At 50.5% G+C, this 10,902-nt stretch overlaps 1 protein-coding gene across 6 annotated transcripts in view; it reads left to right on the top strand.

Moving 5' to 3' along the window:
* Window positions 1–942: 942 nt before the first annotated feature.
* The window catches only part of FAM13B (family with sequence similarity 13 member B), a 79,392-nt gene continuing 69,432 nt past the window's right edge, over window positions 943–10,902 (top strand). For all 6 annotated transcript variants that reach the window (XM_029050184.2, XM_029050186.2, XM_029050182.2 and 3 more), the window contains exons 1-3: window positions 943–1,108; window positions 7,287–7,478; window positions 7,960–8,172. In XM_029050184.2, the coding sequence (XP_028906017.1) occupies window positions 7,322–7,478; window positions 7,960–8,172 (370 nt within the window). In that variant the 5' untranslated portion in view covers window positions 943–1,108; window positions 7,287–7,321. The remainder of the gene's footprint in view (window positions 1,109–7,286; window positions 7,479–7,959; window positions 8,173–10,902) is intronic.

Below are 10,902 nucleotides of genomic sequence, written 5' to 3'. Positions count from 1 at the left end.
ACTTCCCTCTCTGGCATTTTGCTGTGTGTGTCTGACCTTCTCCTTCCAGAAAGGGGATAGTGGCTCTGAATCTGTGCAATCTATATCTTTGCTGCCTTTTCAAGGGTGCTAGACCTGGTTTCCTGCCAGCATGAGATGGATGAGAGTATGATGGGGGGAACTGGGAGTTGAAGGAAAAACCCAACCTCGTTGGCCAGGCACAGATTCTCGCCTCTTTGTTTGGGGGTTTCCATGAGCAGCTTAGAGCTTACTGTGGTCTCCCCCAAAGCGTGGCAAGGGTAGCGCTGTCTTGCACCTTTTGGGGACAAGGAAGGCTGGAGGCCGGGAGAGAGGGAGAGTGTGACCCTTCTCTCATCTCCTTCCCTCACCTCCAAGAGTCAGGTCGCCATGCTGGACTGAGTCAGTAGGGTGGCAGGGGTTGGACCCAAATCAGACCTGCTATTCATCCGGCTGTGCTTCGCATGTCCCGAGAAATGGGGGATTTGGGGAGAGTCAGTCCCAATCCCAAAGGCCCAGTCCCTTCAAAGCAAATTGCCCGCCTTGTTATGGATAGTGATATCCATCCTTCGCACTGAAAGTCACATGTCTCCTGAACCAAAGGGTTGACTGAGCATGTTGATTTTCAGCGAGCTCTTTCAGGGGCACGTGAGACAAAATAATTCCAGGCCGTTGTCATGCAGGAGAGACTGCGGTAGCACTTATGCTGCCCATCTCTTCTCGTTAGATGCTCCACGGTGGGGGAGATGGGGCAGCTGGCGAAACATGAGCGACCAGTGTGGTTGCTCGCCATGGTCTCTCCCGCGGCTGGTTGGAGACGATTAGTGAATGAGCTTTCGTTCTTGGAAAAGAATTCCAGACTGAGGTTGAAACTAAAGTCATTCTGTCTAACTTGAAATGGAAAGTGACTCGAGTTTAAATTTTTTCCTTCTCTTATTTTCTAGATTAACTGCTGAAGTACTGATCGAGTGCTGTGTTTCTTCAATGAGGAACTACAGGTTGATCTTCTGCCATAATCTCAAACAGCCATAAATGACCAAAGGATGCTTGCTCAGTGAGGATAGCTGGTGCGGAAACCATTTTTTAAACTTAGGTGTTTAAATACTCGAAGGTGAGTGGCGTCAGACAGCAGTGAGCACCTCCCGGCCCCCAGGTGGGTGCTAGAGAGCCTGTGGAGCTTGACATGAGCAGGCCCTGAAAGACAGTTGCCTTCAAGGAGGATACAGCTTAATGGCGGAGACAGGGCAAATAGTGAAACCCAGGCAACCCGAAACAAAAAGGGCCAGGACACAGAAATGAGTAGACTGTTGTATACTGAGTTGAGCTAGAGCACTTTGTTTTGGGCTTTCCATTTCTTTCTTGGGAATGATGAAAAATGATGATTTCAGCAACAAAAAATGAGGGATATCAGGAGTTAAGAGTGCCCCACCTGGGAAAATGGCAGAGTGGATTCTGGGGCCGAATGGGACCCGAGCAGTCCCTTGTTGTTGAAAATACCACCACTCCAAATCTAGAGCTGCTGGTGGGAGAGGGTATTCCTGAGTCCTCCCGCCCCCTGGGAGCCTCTCTGAACACCCCCAGGACAGTATTGGGACCTTGGCTTCCCCACCCACCCTTTTGGTTACTTGAAAGACATGTCAGCTCCCAGGGAGCCGGTTGTATTAGGGTGAAAATCAGAAGGGGGGAAAATGGATTTTCTTTCTTTACTTTTTCCTTTTTTTTTTTTAAATGCTCCAAGTAATACATTTTCAGTTAAAATGAAAACAAAATGGCTGATCGTAAGATGCATCAGACGGTAAGACACATGGATTTTAAAAGGAAAGTTTTAGGAAAAGCTGTTCTCCACATTTTCCTTCCAAAGACCAATTTCTTGTGATTTGGCACCATTCCTTCTTGCTGCCCCCATCTGCCCCACTGAGGGTCCTGCAACTTCTCTGTCAACATGTTCTTCCCTTGGTCATCATTTTTCCCTCCTTCCCTCTCCCCGTGGGCCCCTCCACTCCTGGAGGCAGGAGTCCAAGCAGCTGGCCTGCCCCTTCTGAGGCGGCAGCTTCAGAGCAAAAGAGGCTGGCGGGTCTCTCAAAACACTTTCTGCAAAGGGGTGACTGTGACTGTCTCCAGTAAACGTGACAGGATCCAGAGAGCAGAGCTGTGAGCCACGTGAGGGAGGCTTCTGTGTCACCAGCGGTATGAACCTGCCCCACGGGCCCTGCCTGCCTCCCATTTTAGGAAAGCATCAGTGCCTAAGAGTGCGGCTCTACTACCACCACCACCACCCCCCTTACCCGCACAGCCCCGGAAGCTCAGACTGCTTTGAGGGAACACTCTGCAGCTGCCCCCACCCCTTCAAGAGCAGGGCCTGGAGCCAAAAGGCTAGTGTTGGTACAAACTGCCATTAAGAGGAACGGAACTCCTGAGCCCAAAGGGCAAGCAGGCATAGATTCATTCGGTCGTATTAATTGAGCACTTACTGTGTGCAGACACGGTTCTAAGCACTTGTCCCTGCCCACGACGAGCTTACAGTCTAGACCACAGGCAGGAGCAGAAAGAAGAGGCCTAGGTGGGGAAGAGGAGCTTGGATGCTGGAACAGGGGTAACGTGGGAAGGTTCTCTGCTCTTTGAAGTTGGCACGTTACTTGGCCACATTAACCGTTACTTTTGCAGTGGAAATCAGTGCAGAGTAACATTTAACATGGCTAACTATGTGTCTGTTATTCTCTTGTACTCTCCCAAGCACTTGGCACAGTGCTTTGTGCACAGTGCTCAATAAATATGATTGAATGAATGAGAAACAGTTAACTGAGCCAAAGATTGAATGACTTGTCTGGTGCAGAGATGTCCCGTTGACTGGTAGACAAAAAGTGACCGTGAGGGGCAGTCTCCCAACTTCTGTAGGGTAGTCTGGGTGGGACTGTATGAGGTGGGAGGGGGAACGTGTTAATTCTTCCCTGGCAGTGTTCAGTCAATCCGTGCTGTTTACCAAATGCCCACTGGGAGAGTACAACAGCAGTAAAACGTGTGTTCCCTGTCCTCGAGCAGCCCTTATTCTCTGCCCTTCTGATCCATCTATCAGTCAGTCAATCAGCCTACGCCTTCCTGCTCCTCAAAAACTTCCATTGGCTGAGAAACAGCGTGGCTCAGTGGAAGGAGCACAGGCTTGGGAGTCAGAGGTTGTGGGTTCTAATCCCGGCTCTGCCACTTGTTGGCTGTGTGACCTTGGGCAAGTCATTTGACTTCTCTGGGCCTCATTTACCTCATCTGTAAAGTGGGGATGAAGACTGAGCCCCACATGGGACAACCTGATTACCTTGCATCTATCGCAGTGCTTTGAACAGTGTGTGGCACATAGTAAGCGCTTAACAAATACCAACATCATCATTATTATTATTCCCATTTTCCTCTGTGTCAAACCAAAACTCCTCACAGTTGGTTTCAAGGTTCTCTTCCAGGTCATCTCCACCCCCAAAACCCTCCAGTTCTCTCTCCGTTCTCAGCAAGCAGATTTGGTCTCCATACCCATTCGACATGTCCACACACAAATCCACACATTCCACACCACTCTTTCAACTGAATTCACTTCCCTTGTTCTCTGGCCCTTCTCACCTCGTTAAAGCAGTTGTCCTGGGGCTGCCATCTTTAATCCCTCACTTACCAACAGCTCCTTACCACTGCTTTCTAACTTGTGTATACCCAGTCCTAAAAAAAAAAACCACCCTCCCGTGACCTCACAGCACCCTCCAGTTATCTTCCTCTTATCATTCCTCTCCAGTCTTCTGGGTGAGTTGCCTGTGCTTCCTCTCTTCCAGCTGGCTCCCTGACCCCCTGCAATCTGGCTCCACACCCTCCAATCCACAGAAACAGCCCTCTTTAAGGTCACCAATGACCTCCTCCTTGCCGAAGTGAATGGCCACTGCTCCATCCTAATCCGCCTGGACCTTTTTGCTGCCTTTGACCCTGTGGACCACCCCCTTCTGGGAATATTATCGAAACTTGACTTTACCAAAACTATCCTTTCTCTGGATCCTCCTCCTATTTCTGGCTGTTCCTTTGCAGTCTCTTGCTGCATCCTCCTTTGCCTCCCACCCTATAACTGTACTGGTGCCTCAAGGCTCAGTTCTGGGTCCCCTTGTTTACACCCACTTCTTCAGAGAACTCATTCACTCCCATGGCTTCAATCAATGTCATACAGATGGTTCCCCAGTCTACTTCTCCAGCTCTGACCTCTCTCCTTTTCTGTAGTCTCATGTTTCCTCTGGCCTCCAGGACATCTATCTCTATTTGGATGACATGGCGACACCTTAAACTGAACACTTCCAAAATGGAACTCCTCATCTTCCCACCCAGACCCCGTCCTCCTCCATCAGTATCAACAGCACCACCATCCTCCCTATTTCAGAAGCCCATAACCTTGGGCAGTAGCCTCGACTCCTCTCTCATTCATCCGCATATTCAGTCTGTCACCAAATCCTGTCAGTTATATCTTCCCAATACCCCTACGGTCTACTCTTTCCTCTCCATCTGAACTACTACCACACTGATCAATTCATTATTTCCCACCTTGGCTACTGTATCAGCCTCCTCACTGACCTCCTCACCTCACGTCTCCCATCTCTTCAATCCAAACTTCACTTTGCTGTCCAGATCATTTTTCTGAAAAAACATTTGGTCCACATCACTCTTTAGAAACTCCAGTGGTTGTTTGTCCATCTCCGCATCTCACAGAAATGCCTTACCATTGACTTTAAAGCACTATCGGCTCTCTCCCTCCTACCTAGCCTTTCTGATTTCCTACTACTACCCAACCTGCCCACTCCACTCCTCTAACACCAGCCTGTTCCTCGATCTCATCTGACCCGTCGCCCATCCCTTGGCCATATGATGATGTTGGTATTTGTTAAGTGCTTACTATGTGCCAAGCACTGTTCTAAGCACTGGGGTAGATACAAGGTAATCAGGTTGTCCCATATTCTGCCTCGGACCTGGAACTCCCTCCCCTTTCATATCCAACATTCCATCACTCCCCTACCTTCAAAACCCTCCTAAAATCACATCTTCCCCAAGAGGCCTTCTGAGACTAAACCCTTTAATTCCCCTCTCCGTCCTCCCCTCTATGAACTTAGCTGTCTACCCCTTAAACACCTTGATACCCTAGCCCCACAATACTTATATAAATTGTGTTCTACTCTACTCTTTCCCCTATCCCTAATCTATTTAGATGTGTGTTTTCACCCCGTAGATTGTAAACTCCTTGTGGGCAGGAATCAACTACCAACTTTTTTATTTTGTACTTTCCCAAGCGCTTAGTAAAATGCTTTGCACACAATAGATAGCTCAATAGATAGCATTGATTGATTATACCAGTACCACTCTCCAGCCTCCATTCCCCTGCTCTGCCCATGTCCTGGAATCCCTGGTCCTTACTAAAGCCAACAGACCATGGCCCTTCCTGAATTCCCACCTCCGTTAGGATGCCTTTCCATGTTGATTCCCACCCCCAATCCCCAATTCTCTCTCCAGGCGGAGGCTGAGAAACAGGGAGCTCTAAGTGAGAGGGAGGCAAAGCAAGGCCAGGAGGCAGTCCCTCAGAAAGGACCAAGCCTCAAAGGGCAATGCCTCCACATCCGGTTAGTGGCTTGCCTCCACGCTTTTCTCTCTTTCTTCCTGCGTGGGGGTCCAGGAGCTCACCGCAGGGCTTAGGTTTGACCCTGTCTCTCTGACTTGCCCGCCAAGAGCCCAAGCATTTGCTGGAGTGGGTCCCTGCTGTTTCTAGACAACCGTTTTTCCTGACATCCATGAGTGCACTTTGCAGCAGTGTTTGGGTTCGATTTGTTTTTTTTTTTTTTATCTTCACCAAAATGCTCCCAGGTGAGGTGGGTAGGTATCCCTCCACAGCTTGCTCCTGAGAGTGGTGTGTGGCGACCCAGGCTTGTCGCTTTGTGGCCAGGTGGCACTCCTGGGTGACCCACACAATGGTGGCTGGGATCGGTTCCTTGCACTGCGATGGAGAAAACCCCCAGGACCACCCCTCCCACCCCCGGCAAGGCCGTGACTGCCTTACCAGTGTACCCTGTTCCCCGCTTCTCTGTGTTTCCATTCCCCTGCCACCCCTGGCCATGCTGGGCTGAGCCTCACGCACCCCAGCCCCTCTCCCGACCAAGGAACTTGGCCTTATAGAGCAAATGGTTGGATCCATGGCGGCAACCACTCTTGCGGTGTTCCCAACTGTTGTGCCCTGAGGCTGGAATCCAGTTGCATCTATCTGAAAGACTTGACAGATCAATCAGTCGTACTTATTGAGCACTCACTATGTGCAGAGCATTCTACTAAGCGCTTGGGAGAGTACAATACAACAGATGGCAAGGGCCCCAGGTTCTTCCTGGGAGGGCCATTTTCCTGCAAGGGACTAGCTGCCCATAGCCAAGTGTGGCTTTTGGGAAAGCTCCTCCTCCCCACACACCCTCCTTCCCCTTCCTCTTTTTGGAGTCATCTTCAAATTTCACTGTACTTGTTGTTCAGCACTCCCCTATTGTGACTGTGCTCTACTTAGAAGATTGGCAAAAGCAATGTGAGGCACTGCCCTGTCCTGCTGGCCGACTGTAATCACAACTCCACTGAGCTCAAGAGCAGGCACGGCCCATCCTTTGATCAGGCTGCCTCCAGAGAGTCTCTTGAGGAGAAGGGCCAGGACCTCGTCGCATGAAGGACTGTCAGAAAAGCCAGGGTCGGACTCCGGGCTCACTGGCACTGAGTCATGCCGAGTGTCCCGTTTCCCGCGGCTGGAACTTGCCCACTGTCCTGGCTTCCATGGCTGTGGTGACTCGGCCACTCTTGCTGTACAGGCTGCTAGCCCACCTGGCTTGCCCACCTCTGGGAATTTCAGGTCACTGGCCTGTGGAGCTCAGCGCAGCGTGGGAAGCCTTGCTGGGGATGGCTGTCCTCTGCACTGGGCCCTGCCGGGCCCTGGGAGCCAGATTGGCTTGCTGACCCCACACTTTAAGCATTCTGTCATACCATGTAGGGCACTGGACCTGCCTGGCATGCCAGTGGCTCGCAGGCAGCCTGGCTAGGAAGAGGAGGAGGGGACGTTGTCCTAGACGGAGGGCTTTAGTTAGTGCACATGGTAGAATTGTCTGTGTCCACGGAAGGGGAAGCGCGGGAAACGTGGGGACCGCCGAGACGTGTTTACTTGTCAAGCATCTCTGTGTTTTATGTTGTCCCGTTGCCCCCCGTTAATCACTGTAGCCTTTTTTCTTTTTTTTCTTTTTTTTTTTTTGTCTTTCACTTGACAGGAAAGACAGCTTTGATTTCTGGCTGCAAAAAAGATATGAGGAAGAGCTCCTCCCCTTCCTTGAGTAACTGCAACTCCGTTCTTGCTCACAAAATATTTGGAATTCCACTTGATGAGCTGCAGCAGGGAGGACATCCAGACAATGAGGTTCCGTTCATAGTCCGTCATGTAGTGGACTATATTGAGGAACATGGTATATATTTCCTTCCTTTACTCCGAGTGCTAGTGTAGGCACAGTTCAGCTTTTGTTTGCTTTAATTGCCATAGTTATCATTATTATTTCTCCTTTTTTTTTTTTGATCTTGCAAGTTTTTTTTTCTTTTCAACCTGTGTTGCAAGCACCAAGAGGGAGCTAGGAAATTGGCTAGACTCATTTTTTAGACTTTCTGAAACTTTAAGTGGATTCCCGCTCTCTGAAACCATCACCATCCGGGATGGGTCTCTTCATGGGGAGAGAGGAGGATTGAGTGTTCCTTGTCGGGGAGTGGGGATGCTTCATCTGGTTAGGGATGTTGGACCCAGAGTTCAAGTTGAACATGGCTATCTGCTAAGGGTTTGTAGAGCTTAGGAGGCAGAACGCTTAGCTGGATCGAACAGTGGTCCAAGAAAAAAAGCGAGTGTTCACTTGGCCCGAGGTGGACCTCCAGTTGATTTTTGCATCATTCCTAATTTAGGAGGTCTGGAGCAAGAAGGACTTTTTCAAGTCAACGGAAACGCGGAGACAGTGGAGTGGCTTCGGCAGAGATACGACAATGGGGAAGATGTGGATTTGGTTAAGGAAGCCGATGTGCCCTCAGCCATTAGCCTGCTTAGGTTTTTTCTCCAAGAGCTTCCAGAGCCTGTTATTCCTGGCAGTTTGCATATCCACCTGATGCAGCTTTCTCGAGGTAATGTAGGGCTCATGGCTCCAAAGTACTCTGATCTGCCTGTTTTTTGGCTCTGAAATCGTTGCCTCTGTGATGAGAGGGGATGGGCTTGAACACCGAGGGGGCGGGAGGGAGCTTCAGACAGGCATGCTGCTGACAGCAGACTTGAGGGGCCTCTGTGGATGGTGCTTGTGTCTCGCCCTTTTTGCACCATCCCAAGCGTGTATTTCCATGCATGGCATGCAGACGGCTCGCCGAGTACCGTCACTTTTGCTTATTGACTCGCCAGCTCCGGCCTCCCAAGAGTTTGGCTGCTTGCCCGTGTCAACGCCAGCCTCTTCCCTTTCACTCTTCTTTGCCTGCCCTCGTCCTTCCCGTTGTCCGCCCTGCGCCTTCTCTCGGCACACCTTCTCTCCCCCATGCCTTTCCTTACCGCCCTCTACAATTTCAGTGGCTTTCTTCTACCGTCCAAGGCCCCACTTCCCATTTTCTGAGCCATCTGGATGCCTTTCTCACTTTCCTGCTCACCGTCTTCTATCCTGTGCTGACCCTCAGCGATTTCAGCATGTGTGTGGATGGTCCTGGTGACATCCCCTCATCCCTGTTCCTCTCACTCTTCAATTCTGCTGACCTCCTCTTATCTCTTTTTCCTCCCCCCACCTCCCCCCCCCCCCCCAACAGACACGCACTCTCCAACTTGGGCACACACTCGATCTCATCATCAAGATTCATTCTGCCAGTTCCCTCCTCTGAAAGCCCACTCTCCAAACACACTTTTTTTTTTTAGATGGCATTTAAGTGCTTACTATGTGCCAAGCACTGTTCTAAGCTCTGGGGTAGATTCAGGCTAATCGAGTTACAGTTCTTGTCCTACATGGGGCTCACAGGCTTAATCCCTATTTTACAGATGAGGTGACTGAAGCACAGAGAAGTTAAGTGACTTGCTCAAGGTGACACAGCAAATAAGTGGCAGAGCCAGAATTAGAACCTAGGTCCTTCTGACTCCCAGGCTCGTTGCTCTATCCAGTAGACCACCCTGAGTCCCACATTATCCTAACCTACTTCTCTTCCCCACCCTCACCCCCTGCCAAACCATCCCATCTCTCTCCCCCAAGACGCCTCCGCTCAGTTGACCCCTTCTGCTTACCCCAAGCGGTCACACCCAATTTGAATTCCCTGCCCATCCTCCCCTCCCTTTATTCACAAATGCACATCCTTGGCACTGCCCTCTCTACGAACTCAACTCCCTACAGTTTGTGTGCTCCCCCTCTCCACCCCACCAGACCCCCAACCCCGGATCACTGCCATGGTTTGCTTCTTCCACTCATGCTGTGAAGAGCTGATGGCAGAAATCCAGGTACCAGGCCAACTTTGGCCCTTTGAAATCCATCCTTACTCTAACTCTGGTCTCTCCTTTGCACAGTAACACCACTTCTCCTGCCTCTACCCCTTCCTTTCCATTCGAACGGCTACCACGCCATCATATCCCACCTTGACTACTGCATTGGCCGCCTCCTTATGCTGTCTGTATTTTACTCTGTGGACATTTTCCCCACTCCTCTAGATCCTCCAGTGGTTGCACAGTTCTTTCCTGTTGACTACTGGCTTTTAAGGCAGTCGATCAGTTCTCTCCCTCCTGCTTATCTACTCTCTTCTTCCATTTAACCAGTCAGATCAGTGATATTTATTGAGCATTTACTGTGTGCAGTACAATGTACTAAGCCCTTGGGAGAGTACAGAGCAACAGAGTGGGTAGACATGTTCCCTGCCCACCCAGATCTTAGAGTCTAGAGACTTACAGGCTTAGAGGCTTATAGTCTGTACAGTCAAACTGACCCACTCCCTAACCCCCCGCCTCTTTGCCTCTCCTGTCCTCCACCCTTTGACAGACCACCACGCTTTCCATCTTCGGCGGTCTTCCGTGGTGTATTTCTCATCTCCCCATTTAACATCCTTCTGACTACAGTCACATCTGTACCTAAACCACTTGGGTCCTAGCCCCTGAATCCTAGTGGTAATTTATTTTAGAGTCTTTCTCACTGGATTTTCAGCTTTTCGAGGGCAAGATTCATGTCTACAGATTCTATCGTACTCTTCCAAGAGGTTAGTGTAGTGCTCTATAGCCAGTAGGTGCTCAGGGAATACTTTTGTTTTCTCGGTGTCCCAGAGCAGTGACTGTGGAGAGCTGCCCAGAGGCGGCGGAATCCAAACTGGGGGGAAATGGGGTCTTCCACTTTTGAAGAGGTCTCAGGGTCCCACCCCTTTTCCCCTCCACCCTTCCAGAAAGAGAGCGACACGGAGAATCTCCTTGTCGCTGCCTGCCTGGTCGTGCCCGCAGTAGGCCAGTCCTCCCAGATGGCACATGGTTTTGTGGGCCAATGACTCTACCTCCCTGTGGAGTGCCCCTTCTCCCCCCAAGCCACACCACACCCACCTTGCGACTTGTCCCTTGCCCAGTCCAGCAACCACATTGAAGGAATGCTCGTGGCGGTGTTACCAGGAACTTGTGTAGTGGCTGTCCGCCTTACCCACATTGTGGCCGTTCTGTTAAACAGATCCTGGGTTTTTCCTGTTCACCAGGTGGTCTAAGATTACCCCCTCGCCCATGTGTTACTTCTGCAAAATGAGGCCATCCTTTGAGTGCGGGGAAGGTCTCCAGCAGTCTGTGCATTCTACGCCATTCTTAGTGTTGGGGAAGCTCCTGTCCTAAATGCCCCTCGGCCTGCTTTTGTTCTGAACCTCAGACTGCTC

Source organism: Ornithorhynchus anatinus, chromosome X1 (genome assembly GCF_004115215.2).
Source record: "Ornithorhynchus anatinus isolate Pmale09 chromosome X1, mOrnAna1.pri.v4, whole genome shotgun sequence".
In the NCBI taxonomy this organism is placed as follows: domain Eukaryota; kingdom Metazoa; phylum Chordata; class Mammalia; order Monotremata; family Ornithorhynchidae; genus Ornithorhynchus; species Ornithorhynchus anatinus.
Note: the sequence above shows the minus strand (reverse complement) of the source record. Positions and strands in the feature narration are given on the sequence as shown.